Genomic DNA, 16,990 nt, shown 5'->3' with positions numbered 1-16,990 from the left:
ATGAATAAATAAAATCTTAAAAAAAAAAAAGGTATAATTTAAAGTAATTTAGATCAAAACAACCATGTGTGGCCAAAGGCTGCCATATTGGACAACACACTCTGACACACATATGGCAAATTCAGGGTGAAATGTTCAGACCTTTCTACTTCTCTCTCTTCTTGAAGTCTTCCACAGGGAAGTTCTCACTCTGGCTATAGATAAGAATAAGAATCACCTAGGATAGCCAGGCCCTCCCTCCCCAACATTCTGATTTACTTGGTCTGGGTGGAGCCTCGCATCAGAATCTTTAAATCTTTCCAGGAAATTCTCATGTGCAGCCAGATTTGAGGACTACCAGTCTCTTGGCAACCTGCAGCAAAGTAACCCTGGACAACCCACTATAGGAGTAACAATCATGTGTATTCGAACACGAGCACTAAAGCACCATCACCATCTGTATACTGATTGAGGATTTTTAGATTATTGGCCAATTTACTTATTTATTAAAAATTTTATTTATTCATGAGAGACAGAGAGAGAGAGAGAGAGAGAGAGAGAGAGAGAGGCAGAGACACAGGCAGAGGGAGAAGCAGGCTCCAGGCTCCATGCAGGGAGCCCGATATGGGACTTGATCCTGGGACTCCAGAATCACTCCCTGGGCTGAGGGCAGGTGCTAAACCGCTCAGCCACCCAGGGATCCCCGACTGTTGGCCAATTTAGATTCCTAGTGCCATTCATTAGTCAGGTTCATCTGGAATGATTAGGACCCAGGAAGCAAAATTCATACATGCAGGTATTTTCACTAAATGCTGCATTTATTTTTTAAACAGTGCCTATTTATTAAAGTAATGACAAAATGGTCTTGTCTTTTTTTTTTTTTAAGGTTTTATTTATTTGAGAGAGAGAGACAGACATAGTGAGATAGAGCATGAGCAGGGAGGAGTGGGAAAAGTAGGCTCCCCTCTGAGCATGGACCTGACATGGGGCTCGATCTCAGAACTCTGGGATCATGACCTGAGCCAAAGGCAGATGCTTAATCAGCTAAGCCACACAGGCACCCAAAATGGCCTAGTCTTAAATGAAAAATTGATAGAAATGTGAGTACAACTAGAATGGTCTAGGAGCAGCCCAGCTCACTGATTCATTCCCTAAAGGAAACTACTTTTAGAAAGGGTTATATCTTAAAGGTATCAGTAATTTTTAACCTAAGGAAGATTGAAAAAAGTTTTAAAACAGTAAGCTGATGATTATCCCTAATAATGATATTAACATGTTCGTTTTTGAGGGGGGTGTTATGAAGAAGCAGTATCACATTTCTTTGTAAGTTTTTTCTCATTCACTCATTTATTAAACAAATATGTATTCTTAGGAGCAACATAGTAAAACTAATAAGTATTAATTTAATTAATCAACAAACGTTTGGTGAGCACCTAATATGTGTGAGGCACTTTCTAGGAGCTGATTGTGATCTGGTGGTGAACAAGGTGGAAAAGGTTCTGCTCTTTTCCTGGTGGATGAATGGACAAGGAAGAAGGAAACTCCTGGATGGTATCTCGTGCCATGCAAAGAATGACAGAACAGTGGCAGGACACCGTGACCGGGGCTGTATTGGACTGAGTGGCCTGGGAAGGCCTCTCTAGGGCTCTTATATTTAAAGGACATGAGTCCAAAGGACAAGAAGGAGCCTGACAGGTGAAATCGGGAGGGGCATCCCAGGCAGTGGTGTCTGCAGAGGGTGTCCCAGGCAGGGACAGGGAGGATGAGGGAAGAGGCGGGAAGGGCCAGATCCTGCAGGGTTTCCAGCCAGAATGAAGACCAGGGTAAGGCACTCAAGAGCTCTAAGCAGGAGGGCAACAGGACCTGATTCAGTTTCAGAGCTCTTGGCTGAGCAAAGGATTCTGATAGAAAGAGTGGTAGCAGCAGCCACTGTGGCAGGGCAGGAGGGCACACTGGAGGCCAGGGCAACGACAGACGTGCACAGAGTTGGAGACACGTCAGGGAGACGCGTCAAGACTCTGCAGGGATGGAGATGGGCGGGGTTGGGATGGGGTGGGGAAGACGGACTCCAGCGCAATTCCTAGGATTTTGGCTAGAATCACTGACTAGCTTTGGAATCAAAGACCCTATTTTATTTTATTTTATTTTATTTTATTTTATTTTTTAATTTAATTTAATTTTTTTAATAAATTAATTTTTATTGGTGTTCGATTTACCAACATACAGAATAACACCCAGTGCTCATCCCGTCAAGTGTCTCCTTCAGTGCCCGTCACCCATTCACCTCCACCCCCCGCCCTCCTCCCCTTCCACCACCCCTAGTTCATTTCCCCGAGTTAGGAGTCTTTATGTTCTGTCTCCCTTTCTGATATTTCCCACACATTTCTTCTCCCTTCCCTTATATTCCCTTTCACTATTATTCATATTCCCCAAATGAATGAGAACATACCCTGTTTGTCCTTCTCCGAAAGACCCTATTTTATAACCAAGTCTGATACGCAATGGCTCTTAGTAAGTACACCCACAACTCTGAAATTCTGAGGTCAGGAGATTCAGAACAAGAGTTTGGGGGTCAGGGGGCACCTAGGTGACTCCATTGGTTGTGTCTGCCTTCAGCATGGGTCATGATCTCAGGGTCCCAGGATCAAGCCCCACATCGGGCTCCCTGCTCAGCAGGAGCCTGCCTCTCCCTCTCCCTCTGCCTTCCACTCTCCTTGCTTGTACTCTCTGTCTCTGTCAAATAAATAAGTAAAGTCTTAAAAAAAAAAAAAAAGTCTTGGGGTCAGCATGTGGCTGGAGGGAGGGCAAAGTACAGTTGGAGAAGTGAGGGCTCAGACCTTCTAAAATTTAGAAGCTAAGGCCAGGGTAGCAAAGGAGATGGAGTGGAAGATAGTGGGAGGCCCAGGGCCACAAGGTGTCACAGAAGCCAAAAGAACCAAGTGCTCCAGAAGGAAGAAACATCAGCTGGATTCGGACCTTACAAAGAGGCCACATAGGTGAGGACAGAGAAACGAAGACTTGGCCACACGGAGGAACAGGTGACCTTGAGGGGAGCATCCAGGAGAGGTGGAAGCTCAGGTCAGGCTAAAGTTATTGAGAGGTAGGTAACAAAGCAGAGACCCCAGTCACAGACGTTAATATCTGATTGTGACAGAAATCAGAGAAATGCAGCAGTAGCTGAGTGGGGACAGTGAAGACTGTTTTGTTTCAAGATGGCCTATATCAGAGCATGCTTGCACACTGATGGGATGGCAGGAGGGAGGAAGGAGCTCACGTGGCAGGAGGGAGAGGCCCAACTGTATGGTGCCTGTGCTCTCCCCTCCCTGGCTCAGCACTGCACCCTCACTTCCAACCTTCCAGCTCTGGCAGGTTCCACCATTTCGTTCATGTTGCCTTGCATCTGGATTCTTGCTCTCTGCTGGAGCCCTTCTGACTGCAGAACACATTCCTGCCCACAGGCCTTTGCACTCAAAGTTACCCTTGCCCAGAGAGCTCTTCTAACAAACAGCCCATTCTCCTGGTTTGTTCACATCTCTGGTCATCAGGTGCTACCCAGACACACCCACGTCTTTCTCTTATTTTTCTAACTCAGTCCTTGCCACCAGCTGACATGCTAGGTATGGACTCATTTCTCTATCATCTATCTCCTCTATTAAAGGACAGGCTCCAGGATGGCAGGCCTTTGCTGTCCTGAGCTCCTACCATAAGCCCTGCCCATGTCATGGGTTAAATGAATATTGAATCTTCACAATAACCCTGCTAATGGACGCCTGGGTGGCTTAGTGGTTGAGCATCTGCCTTTGGCTCAGGGTGTGATCCCTACAGGGAGCTGGCTTCTCTCTCTGCCTATGTCTATGTTTTTCTGTCTCTCATGAATAAATAAAAATCTTAAAAAAAAAAAAACCCAAAACCCTGCTAAGTTAGTTTTTGTTACTATCATCATTTAACATAGGGGAAAACAGAGGCTGAGATCAGTAAGCATCTGCCCAAGGTCAGTTTGTAAAAGGCAGAGGGTACTCAAACTGAGCTTTCTATTGGTTGAATGAATAAATGGATGGAGGTTCCGCTCATCTTCCTCCAACATACCTGTCCTCTGGGCAAGAGCAGGGTAAATCTTATGAAGGGGGGGGGGGGCACAGCATACTTTCCTGGGAAGCATTTCTCAGCATATACTCTGTTTTGCTTGGGAGAAACAAACCCCAAAACCCTAAACCTAATGATTATGAGAAGCTAAGTGCAAAAAAGGCAAAATTGAAAATGTCACGTAAACATGATTCTACAACTTACTGAGATATTACATATGGAGCTTTTATGTTTCTACTCTGGTCAATTAGTACTGCCTTTCCCAAGAAAAGAATCTACAGATACACTTCCAACTTTTTTTTTGGATGACGAAGGACTTATCCTGATGCTCCTTGTGGGCTCACTTTGGCTGGAAATGCTCATGTTGTATGGGGACATGCAAGCAATCCAATGAATGCAAACTCTGTTAACAATTTCTATAAATTGAAAATTACTTACTTCTAGGGTCTGCATCAGATTTGGTTTTATTGCATCTTTCATCAAAACTGTCAAGGCACCTGTGACCCCCTAAAGGAGAGAGAGAGAAAAAAAAAAAGCTTGCTTTAGATTATTGACAAAAGATTGTCTGTGCCAAGGTGAGTCTCAGGGTGTTTTCTCACCAGCCTGCTTGTACATGGGCATTCCCATAGGCTGTTCTCACCTCTGAGCTGCAGGGAACACAGAGTGGCTGGCTGTATCTTTCTCTCCCCTACCTGGATGGATGTCAACCATTCTAAGATGTAAAGTGATGAGGAAGTGGCCAGTCCTTGCCTTTAAAAAAAAAAAAAAAAAAAACCTCCCTTGGTGGTGTTTAAGAAGCTTGCCATAAAGCAGATCTTACAGTGTCTTCTGGAAATTATGCATATTATTTTTTCATTACCAGAGATTATATTATTGCCTGAAGAAATCAGATAAAGAAAATAAGGCTATTTACTGAGTGGGAAATGGAGGGGGATAAAGGGAAATGTCTAAAAGCAACCATTTTTCTAAAAGCAACGAAGAAACCACTGATTTCCCAATGCCTTGTCCCAATAAGATGTAGAAGGTGCTCAGAAAACTGCTACATTTGAAAAGCTTCTCATTTTCCATCTCTCATGCTGCTGGTCTGCCAGGAATGGAGCTGATGCCACCTGCACATAAAATGCAGCTGCCTCCACCTAATTCTACAAAGCTCTGGGTGGAGCTCCCACTGCATCCCTGTTCCCCATTCCTGGAAAAGACAGATGGGAGAAGGAAGACACGGGGTAGAAATCTGAGAGCTATTGGAAAAAGTGTGCCAAAGGAGGCCACAAAGGAAGCTTTAAAAAACATAACCACCTTTTTGAAAGACACTGGGCAAGTGCCTTCAAAACACGGTGATGATAAGGCAACAGGATGAATAAATGCCATGTGAACACTGCCTTGAAAAGATCAACATGGTGTGTGACAGATCTCAACACATCAGGTGGCAGGATCTTGAGGATACAGGCTTACAGGAAAATCCAATTTATTTTCTGCTTCACTGTACAAAATATACATTATCAGAAATGCCACCTACCTATTATAAATAAGAGTAAGATGTTTTACTGTGAAAGCTGTTGGCCAGGAAGGGCTCAGAGAAATTAGTTCTCTTTTCTTTACACAAAGCAGGTAGAAAAGTAGTAGTCTGCTGAGCTTTCTGTATGCTGTGCTTGCTTATGCTTCCATCAAATAAACCTGGCTCAAGAAACTAGAGGAGGAAGGAAGATGGACATTTCTGTTGGACTGTCTCAGGTAGCATACATCTGATTATTTTCCTCTGATACCTCTTAATCCTGTGTGGCTCCTAACACACTGACCATCCTCGAGCCCATGCAAAGAGTCATGGCTACTCGAAACTCTGCCACCTATTCCATATCCCGAGTTTTGGGGAAGAGTTTGGACATATTCTTCCTGCGGATGCCAGCATCGATCATCTTATGAGAAACTTTTAGAAGCCATCTACTTGAATTCTCATGGCAATGCATAAATCCTTTTGGCCAGATTAGAGTATATAAGAAATTATAAAGCAGTGACATGAAAAGACAGAAACTCCTAAAATCCTCCCTCAATTTTGCATGACAATTGATATTTCCAGCTAGATGAAACAGTCTGAAGAAGTTAGGCACTTCTTATAAATAACACAAAAGATGACTAAAGAGAATAAATTATGGGGTTTATTTTCTGATCTGATATTTTTATCACACGCATAAAAAAATAAATGCAGGGAAATAACATTTGTAGATTAAGGTTTGAACTATTTCTGATACATATTTATTGATACCCAAGAGAATATAGGGAAACCAACCATAATATGTTGGTTTACATAGAAATATTGCAGTGTGGATAATTTTTAAAAAAACAGTACTTCACAGCAACCTGGATTTCGGTTTTCTTGCTTAGCTTTATGCTAAGCATCCTAAGGGCTGCTGATAAAAAAAAATATATTTAATTTAGTTGACAAGACCTATGTGACAAGTCGGTCAGATTCATCTCTTCAAAAGGACCCAAAAAGTAATCAAGACACTCTGGCAGAGGATTCCAATTACATCCTAAGTCCTTGAAATTAACAATATATTAATTTGCCTTTTTCAGCCATCAGTGTACGTTTTCCCTGCCATCACGGTATGTGACCAATATTTGGGAAAGTCGCTTAAGCTTAGATAGAGTACTCAACGGCTTTTCCAATGCCTACGTCCTACCTACACACTGAGAAACATGTGCAAGCACATCAAACAGCTATGCTACCAATAGCAAAGGTGGTAATTATGAAGAAGAAAAAGGGTGAGCATGCCAAATGAGAATGAACCCTACAAGAGGCAGTGATGCTCCAGGATACTGAGAAAGCTGAGAGAAAGCATCTGTGCACTCAAAAGAGTGCTAGATGAGTAAGAGGGATTAAAGTGAAGATCTAGTGTGATAATGTGACACCCAACTATAAAGCACAGAATTAAACAAGCCAGGGCCAATTTTTTACTTTACCTTCCCTTTCACAAAGGTGGAGTCACTTACTTCTTATTCTTTTGAAAGGCCATTTGCCCTCAATTTAAAGCAAGCACAGCTCGCTCTTTGTGAAAAAATCATGAGTGAACGGGAGGTGGCCCCACCCAGGGCAGAGAGCAGAGATCAGCCAAGAGTCCTGAAAAGCTTATGAAATAAATGTCACAAGCTTTGGTCGCAGCCCGAGACAAGCACAGTACAGATGCCATAAGACAAACAGGCCATGAGGGACAAATGTGTGTGCAGGCATTGTCTGGGATTTCTATGAGACATGCTGGTAAGAAGAAAACCTTCATTCTCCGGGACGCAGAACAAAGACAAGGGCGAGCTCTCTCGAGCTCCAGAGATAGACATGCTCACCAAATCTTCTGCTGTCACGGGCTGTCCATCTTTGTCACTGGCCACTACCATTCTCCCCAATCGCTCCTTCATGTCTGCGAGGCTATCAGTCAAGGCGAGCACTGCCATGATCTCGCTGGCCACCGCGATGTCAAACTGGGCCTGAAAGCAAAAAGCAGAAATACTGGCTCTTGAGAGTGCTGTCTGGACGGCCATTTGCACAGGGAGCCCTATTTCCCATAGGCCTGGGGGTTTACCCCCAATGGGACAGTCTCACATTCACAGGCATTTGGAGTGCTATAAACACGCATAGTCTTGTGCTTGGTGCTCTCTAATGGCAGGCTCTCTATGGGGGCCACACTCTTCTTTTCTTTCTTCTTTTTTTTTTTTTAAAGATTTTATTTATTTATGAGAGACACCGAGAGACAGGCAGAAACAGAGGCAGAGGGAAAAGCAAGCTTCCTGCAGGGAGCCTGATCCAGGACTCCATTCCAGGACCCTGGGATCACACCCTGAGCCAAAGGCAGGCGATCGACAGCTGAGCTACGATTACAACAGCTAATCAGGTGCCCTAATTTTCGTCCAGCAAAGAGACGAGGAGCAGACAGAGAGATGGTTCTGAGGCCAGTCTCCCAGAGTTAGAGCATCACACAGCAGTGTGGATGCCCTGGCATGTATATATAGCCCCCAAGTCAAAAGGTGACACAGAAGCAATTTTCAGCAGCCCACTTGGGCTTTCCCCCTCAGGCCTTGAAGCATCCAGCAATGAATGCTGGACAGCAGCTACTTTGTGTGAAATATGCCTGGGCCTTTCTTGTCTCTCTCACTCTGGGCTATACACGGTCCAAAAGGAACTAAAAGAAAAACAAGGAACATGCCTTCCTCCTCTTCCTCCTAATTCATCCACTGGACGAAATCACTTCATTAGGCTCTACCTGAATTCTCTTCTTCCCAAGGGGCCTGTGAGCCAGCCAACTGCAAGCTTACATAGAGAGAAAATGGCTGTGCCCTAGTGGGGTCACCTTATGAGACATTTTATCATCCATTTCTGTCACTGACAAGAAAGTAAATGAAGGAAATAAGGAGCTTTCCAGCTACTTCCAGGTCGAGATTTCATTAGTCACTGATGTAGTGAAAAAATATTACCTGGAAGTCAAATACAACTATGCTCAATTATAACATTTTCAATATAAGCCATACAAAATATCAGAGACTTTTCATTTCATGATACTTAGGATTCTCTATATCACTATTCTAATATTAATGGAATATATTAATATTATGTTAAAAATGCCTGAGAATTTTGAGGTTTTCTATGCAAAACATGAGACCAGAGATAAATATTAAGCATGTAAGTAAGAAGTGGAATTTATAATACACATATAAGCTCTTCATTTGTAATTATAATTTCAAAATTTTGTACCTTAAATAACATCAGAAATGAAACAAGTAAGGTCCATTTAAATATCACTTATCAATTTTATGGACTCAAAAATGTACTTATTGTCAGGCTGCTCATTTTTGTTTTGCAAGTAAAGTATCTCAAAATTATATACAGAGATTTTCATTGTTTTTCACAAATTTAAACAAAGGACAATATATGATGTTAGGAGTCTGTGAATCAATGTGGCTTTTCTGGAAGGTAATGTCGAAATGTGTTTCAAACATTGGAAATCTGCTTCTTCTATACTCTCCAAACACAGATCTGGGAATGTGACCTAAGGATATTATCAGACAAACCACACAAATCTGTGTATGTTCCTATAGCTTATGATAGTCTGACACACAGAACATCTTAAGTGTCCATTTACGGTATTGGTTACAGTACATCCACAAGATGAGATATTATATAGCCATTAAAAATGATATAGATCTACCTTTACTAACATAAAAATATGCCATGCCCCTGGGTGATTCAGTTGGTTAAGTGTTTGAGTCTTGATTTTGGCTCAGGTCATGATCTCAGGTTGCAGGATTGAGCCCTGCATTAGGCTCCGAACTCAGGTCTCCCTCTCCCTTGGCCCCTCCCTCTGCCCTTCTTTCTCTCTAATAAATAAATCTTTAAAGAAATGTCAATAGGGAGATCCCTGAGTGGCTCATCGGTTTGGCGCCTGCCTTCCGCCCTGGGCGTGATGCTGGAGTCCTGGGATGGGATCAAGTCCCACGTCGGGCTCCCTGCATGGAGCCTGCTTCTCTCTCTGCCTGTCTCTCTCTCTCTGTCTCTCATGAATAAATAAAATAAAATCTTTAAAAAAAAAATAAAGAAATAAAGAAATGTCAATAGAGTCTTAGGGTTAAAAACAAAAAACCAGCTAAATCTCTTAAATAATCCCTTTTTATTTAAAGATACGTATGCATAAAGCAATACGAGATATAACCTTGGGCAATAACCATTGTCAATCAGACTTATAATCTGTGTAATGAGCAAATGATCCAAGACACTTAACAGGCATTCAAATCACAGCCATTATTAACCTCTTATCTCTCCAGTACCTGGTTACAGTACAAAAATACACAGAGAAAATGTGAAAGGGTTTACTTACTACCCATCCCCATTTCCAACCCTCTTTTCATGAGTAACTCGTATCAGAAGTTGGCATACATCTTTCCAGCTTCCATCCAGCGTTTATATACAAACATGAAGATGTATTTTGGCTTTTTCTTAACATAACCTGGATTCCTGTATATGTACTTTACTTCAAACTTTTTTCATGTGTAAAAATTTTTTTAATCTTTCCATTTCACAATTGTGGTGAGAACTCTATCACTTCCCCTATATACACTATAATATTTTCACCTGATGCATGTATCTGTGGTTCAGAACGATCTGCCAAAGATATGTAACTGCCCCTCCTGATGGATGTTTAGACTATTTCAAATTTTCACCATTACAAATAATGCTGCAATTAATATCCTAAAACATTGCCTTTTGGGGGGGGGGTATATGAGCAAAAATTCCTTCTTTATTTTTCTACATCTTTAGTCCTGAAGCCAGAATTATTGGGTCATTTCAAATTCTAATACAAATAAATGATCATCCATGAAACTTTATCAGTTTATACTCCAGCTAAGCTATTTATAAATGCCCCTATTTTTTTCTACCCTCAGGAACATTAAATATTATTTGCTTTTATAAACTCACAGGTAAATAGTACCTCGTTTTTTTGTTTTGTTTTGTTTTTAAAAAGATTTTATTTATTCATGAGACATAGAGAGAGAGGCAGAGACATACATAGTGGGAGAAGCAGGCTCCCTGCAGGGAGCCTGATGCAGGACTCCATCCCAGAACCCTGAGATCATGACCTGAGCCAAAGGCAGATGCTCAACCACTGAGCCACCCAGGTGCCCAGTACCTCTTTGGTTTAATTTGCAGTTTATGATCACTTGTTGGCATTTTATTTCTGTATTTATAAACTGCTCTTATTCTATGCATTTATTTAGCAATTATTTATTGAATACCTACTACTTACTACTACTATATAACAAAGTTCTCTGCTCTGACAATACAGCAGGGAAGAGAGTAGACAAAAATCTATGCCCTCATAAAACTCCTGTTTGGCAGGGAGCCAGATGTGGGGCTCCATCCAGGAACTCTGGGATCATGACCCCAGCTGAAGTCAGATGTTGAACCAACTGAGCCCCCCAGGTGCTCCCAGGGAGTCTCAGTTTTAAAGGGTGAGCTGTGAAAGCCTTCTTGAGAGTTGTATGTTGAATATTACATTGTGGAAGTTCTTCTCATGTTTGGTGCATTAATCCTTTGTATATCTAAAGCAAGCATTCCCTCCCACTCTGTTACTGGTCTTTTTATGTTTTTGTACATGTCAACTTTTCATGTTCAAGATCGTAACTTTTTATGATGTCAAAATTATCTGTTCTTCCGAGTCTCTGCATTTCTTGTCAGTGACAATTCCCATCTACAGCAACTGCTAATGGGTCTGACTTGTCCCAGCTGCTGCTTCTGTATTTTCTATTGAGCTTGTCTGTTGCTGGGCCTTTTCTCCTTCTCAAGGATTCTAGTTGAAAATTTTATTTCCCCAGAAGTCGGAATCAATTTCCCAGTGTCCCTTCTCTTGGGGTGCAGTCAATAAGAAATCTAATGCCAACCTGGGGGTTGCTCCTGTGTGAACAATCAGGACTTTTTCTCTGTGGCAGCTCTCTGGAATTTTGTTGTACCCTTAGTGTTTGTGTATTACACTCATCCTGTGGGGCATTTGGTAGAGTCTCTAATGTGAAAATTCATGTTTTCTATCAAATCAGAATATTTGCTTTCTATTATTTCTGTACACACTTTCTTCCCTCCCTTTTCTGTTCCTCTCACCTGGAACTCTTAGGAGATGCATATTAGAACTTCTTGATGTGTGTCCCTTGTCTCCTGCCTTTCTCTTTACACTTGCTATGGCTTTCCCTTTGGTACCATGTTTGGACAGAATTCCTTGGGTTGCACTGCCCTCCCTAATCCACTTAGGCTAGTTCTTTTTCTGACACAATTTTTTATTTTTACATCATTGTTTTCCTTACAAGATTTTCACCTATTTTCTTCCCAGCAGCCAATTCTCCTTGTATGAGGGCTCTCTCAATCCTCTGAGAACATTGATGGTATTTTTTGTAGACTCCTCCCACAAGGACTTATCATCTTGTTTCCCCTGGATTATTATGAGCTTCCCCTTTACTGGCTTTGGTGTCACATTTCATGATGCAGGTTTACTTTTGATGCTGGTGATGCCTGGCTTTAAAACTCATTTTGACCTATCAGTGAACCTCATTTCTGATGGATCTAGCCTATCTCTAGAGATCAGAGAGGGCAGGGCCCAGGACTCCCTGATGTTTTGTTTCCAGACTTGTGCTCACTCACAGGGCCATAGTTAGTCATTCGGATGCCCTCTGCAAGATGAGAAAAGGCTGCCATTTCCTTAAAACAAGTACCACAATTGTGGCACCTGGGTGGCACAGTCGGTTGAATGTCCAACTCTTGGTTTTAGCTCAGGTCATGATCTCAGAGTGGTGAGATCAAGACCCACGTTGGGCTCCATGCTCAGCAGGGAGTCTGCTTGTGACTCTCTCTCCCTCTCTCTCTTGGCTCTTCTGCTTATGCTCTCTAAAATAAGTAAATAATTTTTTTTTTAAAAGGGCCACAATACACTGCTTTTCTTTGAGCAAGATGCTTTTCACTGCCAACAGGAGGCAGAGTAAACACACAAGTCTGTGACTGTGGTGTGACGGCTATCCTGGGGCTCGGCGGTGCACTGGCCTCAGGATCACACTGAGGTTCCCAAGCTGCAGCTCAGCACAGGTGTTGTGAGATGCTGTTTCCTTCTTGGGGGCTGTCCCCATCCGCTGACCTGGAAGAGTGTGTGGGCCCACTCTAACTCTGAAGTAGGGTATCTATTACCACTGAATGTAGAGACCCCCCTAAAACACTCCCACCATGTTTGGGACTTTCCTCCACAAATCCAACTCCATCTTCCCATCTTTCAGAAGCTTCCTGAAATTATGCGGCAATAATTCTGGTTTTCTAGCCCAGATATGGACTAACTGTTGGAAATCAGTTCACGTGTGCAAGTTCCAGGATGCGGAGGAGCAGGAAGGAAAGGTGCATGGGCTTAGTTTGTCTTGATTCAGTTCTTATATTTGCTGCTTAATTAAAAATTATTCAAAAGGTCCAAAAGTCTATTAGGTATGAGAACTGAATATTATAGTAAAAGGGATTATTTTTTCACTAACAAAAATTTGACAATGTAAAAAAGGCCATATATCTAATATCATCTTAAAATATGAAGTTTATTATAAGAAAAAAATCTAGGGGCGCCTGGGTGGCTCAGATGATTAAGTGTCTGCCTTCAGCTCAGGTTCAGGTCATGATCCCAGGGTCCTGGGATCAAGCCCACAATGGGCTCTGTGCTCAGTGAGAAGCCAGCTTCTCCCTCACCTCTGCTGCTCCCCCTGCTTGTGCTCTTTCTCTGTCAAATAAATAAGTAAAATCTTAAAAAAAAAATTAAAAAATTAAAAAAAATTTTAAAAATCTAGACACTTGCTGTACCTGATTAAAAAAAAAAAATCACAGAATGATTTTATGTTCCCTAAGTATCCCGCTCTACATGAAATGAAGGTAAACATCATAATTTACCTTTTGTATTTCTTTAAAAACACTTCAGGCTATTAAACAATGAGGTGTTTATTCTTTGGTTTATGAGACTTGAGTAATGTGTTTGAGTTTTTTTCTTCAGTTGTTATGCAGATGTAGTATTAACTTGGCAGATTTGCAATAAAATACGTAACAATTTATATTCAAAAGACACCCTGAGCAGCTCTTCCCAGAACTACAACTAAGATTACCCAGGAAAAGGATGGGAAGAAAGTACCAGGGCCTTTCTGCCTCCTGATCCTCTCCTCGTCCTGCTGAGGGATTGGAAGCAACACCTTGATGAGAAACTCACTGACCGCTGGCTCGGTGGATGACCAGGAAGAGAAAAGCAGAGAACCAGCTTCAGGGCTGGTGTAAACCAATGCTAGCAAGAACAGAGCCACATACCTGACGGGAATACCCCTTCTCTGTGGGTGCCTGCCCAATCGTCATTTTTCGTAGAAATCGGTCATTTGTATCCAATACTGAAAAAGAGAAAAAGCTTCTTCAATCAGCAAGTATGGACTGGCTGCCCTGTATATGTCTGGAGCTGTTGTGAGTGCCAAGGAAGCAGTGGGGAGGGAGCAAGAGACAAGGTCTGGCCAGCCTGCAGCTGACATTGCAGTGAACAGACATCAAGAGGGAGCTGATAAACAAGAAAATATCAGTTCTGGATAAATGCCTTAAGAAAATAAAGGAGGTAATATGAGAGAGTGTCAGGGTGGTGGGAGGACAGGGTGTCATTTTTGACTAGGCAGTAAAGGAAAAACATTTCTGAAGTGGTCACATTTTACACTTAACCTGAAGTCATAAGAAGCCAATTTAGTGTCTGAAAGGGTTAAAACACTAAACAACCAGATGACCCAGCAGTTACACTAGAGACCGAAAGCAGGGACAAGAACACATATCCGAGCATTCACAGTCACTACAGCGTTACTTCCAAAACCCAAAGGTTGAACAACCAAGCTTCCATCAGTGGATGAATAGATAAACAAAATGTGGTCTGTAGAATATTACACAGCAGAAAACCCCAAGGGAATGAACAACATGGATAGATATTGAAAATATTATGCATTGTGAAATAAGCCAGATAGAGAAGGACAAATGTATAATCTCACTTATATGCGGTACCAAATTCATAGAGAAAGTGGGACAGTAGTTGTCAGAGGCTGAGGGGGATTATTGTTTAACAGCTACACAGTTTTTCCTGGGGATGATGAAAGTTTTTGGGTATAGATCGTGGGGATGGCATAACCACCATAAGCCTTGTGAACGTATTTAATGCCACGGATTGCACACTCATGGTTAAAATGTCACAATATGTATATTTTGCTCCAATACAATAAATAAAGTAGTAACATGGGGGGAAGAAGTCAATTGTGATTAAAGCAGGAACCAATTCTTTGTCCTGCTTTCACTGATTTTCCTGAACTGCACTGATTTGCATTTGTTTGTTAAAATTAGGTCTGTTCAGTGAAAACCAAAATTAAAATGCCAGGAAATAAGCCAGAAGGACATAGGCTTCACTAATAATTTATGGGCTTCAAACAACAAGCTGCCCACACTGACAAGATACAGCTGATATGTTAAACATATTATATGACACCGACAAAAATGATAACCAGAATTCTGTATTTGGGGGCTGAAAGCATCTATCACATGAAAATGTTAACCTTTTCTTTCACACACAAAGCACGAGCCGGCCAGCCCACCTTGCCCACCTATTGTTGCCTGACTCTGATGGTGCCACTCTCCATACGACACGCCCTCTCTCACTCACACTTTATGCACACATTCAGACACACTAACACACAGGCATGCATCAAACATCACACATCAAACGCACAGAAGCCTGTATGATCTTAAGGTCCAAGCAGAGTATATACAGAGAAAGGAACACTTTTTGAAACTATCACTAGCTAGTACTTATTCCCAAGAACCATGGTGCAGTCATAGCAAAAACACTTCCTACTCTCATCTGTAGTATACACAATCTTGGCATAAGATGGGTATGATGTTTGTGTTGGAAATTCAGCTGTCTGTTATTTAGCAAAGAGAACACAAACAAGCCAAAAAGAAAAAAAAAAAAAGGCTGGCAATATCAGCTCTAAGCAGTGGCATTGGAAACAGGGTGCATCCAGTGTGGCCCGGGCAAAGTGGGGTGCCTTACCCCCCCAGCAGGCTTCTGATGCTCAGGGAGAGGCATGTGGATAGGTTGGTGCTGCCCACCTAAGAGACGTGAAAATTAAATTCCTGTACATACGATAGATAGCAAAAGGGAATGCTAAGTTAGTGATACATAATTCCCAGGTTCTAAATGATAGAGCTAAGGTGGAATGAGAAATACATTTATTCATTCTCGGAATACTTACTGAGTGGCACTTTTTATGCTAGGTCTCAGGCTAGCTGTACGGGGATGCAAAGATGAACAAGACATCAATCTCTGAGGGACGCCTGGGGGGACTCAGTGGTTGAGCATCTGCCTTTGTCTCAGGGCATGATCTTGGAGTCTTGGGATCGAGTTCCACATCAGGCTCCCTATAGGGAGCCTGCTTCTCCCTCTGCCTGTGTCTCTGTTTCTCTCTGTGTGTCTCTCATTAACAAAGTCTTTAAAAAACAAAAAAAAACCCTCCAATCTCTGATTGGATGCATTTACACATACTGGGGAGATGAGGAAAGTACAGGTGAGTATGCGTTTGAAGGGTGCCTCTGGCACTGCTATGATGCCTGGGTCTTGAGGACCACCCAAGGCGTGCCTAGTGGCTTATGGAACAACCAATAGCCATTCAGGTTCTGGGCTGTACAAGGTGGCATCGGGGGCAGGGCTACTATTTTGGCTTCAAAAGAAGAACTGTCATGATTCTCTGAGCATTGTCGAGGCAGTGTTGGGAGCTAGTAATTGATGTCACTTTACTGAGGGTGACTGAGGCTTGTGGGACCTTGGTCTAACAGTCCAGGAGGTGGATGAACCAATGAGCAAGGGAAGAACGGAAGACTGGATCCCCATCCCCAGGGATGGTGGTGCTCAGAGAGCCGGAGACTCAAACTCCTCTAGGAGCCACAAAATGGCTCGATGGCTTTTAATGTTCATTGTTTCTGGAATAGTCTATTGGCTCTGGTCCCACACTACTGCCAGGCAATGAGGCCTATAGACTTCTGATAGGAGGCACAGAATGAAAGATCCACCAGTTACATTTCTTACAAAGGCAGAAAGGAAAGGGTGGCTATTACATAAATATATGCCATTAGTATAGTCTGAAAAGAAGTGTTCAGCTTCAGGCAGTCCCTAAATGTCCCCCTCTAGTTATCAAATCATAGAAGGACCTAGTCTCATCACTAAGGTTACATTATTTCCAGGTCAAATCTTATATTGCCTTTAAATAGAATTTAAAAAAAAAAAATACCCCATGTCCTGGGATTGGGCCTATATGGGGCTCCCTGCTCTGTGGGGTGTCTGCTTCTCCCTCTCTCTCTGCCCCTCCCCTCCTGCTT

The 16,990-nt window shown here is 42.3% G+C and overlaps 1 protein-coding gene across 1 annotated transcript in view; it reads right to left on the bottom strand.

Annotated features, from left to right (window-relative positions):
• MTHFD1L (methylenetetrahydrofolate dehydrogenase (NADP+ dependent) 1 like) overlaps positions 1–16,990 on the bottom strand; it is a 186,932-nt gene that overhangs the window by 109,709 nt on the left and 60,233 nt on the right. The window contains exons 17-19 of the mRNA XM_055311580.1: positions 13,907–13,983; positions 7,399–7,539; positions 4,501–4,569 (exon numbers count right to left, since the gene is read on the bottom strand). Coding sequence (XP_055167555.1) covers positions 4,501–4,569; positions 7,399–7,539; positions 13,907–13,983 — 287 coding nt within the window. The remainder of the gene's footprint in view (positions 1–4,500; positions 4,570–7,398; positions 7,540–13,906; positions 13,984–16,990) is intronic.

Source organism: Nyctereutes procyonoides, unplaced genomic scaffold (assembly GCF_905146905.1).
Source record: "Nyctereutes procyonoides isolate TBG_1078 unplaced genomic scaffold, NYPRO_anot_genome, whole genome shotgun sequence".
NCBI classification, from domain to species: Eukaryota; Metazoa; Chordata; class Mammalia; order Carnivora; family Canidae; genus Nyctereutes; species Nyctereutes procyonoides.
The sequence above is the reverse complement of the archived record's forward strand: the minus strand, read 5'-3'. Positions and strand labels throughout refer to the sequence as shown.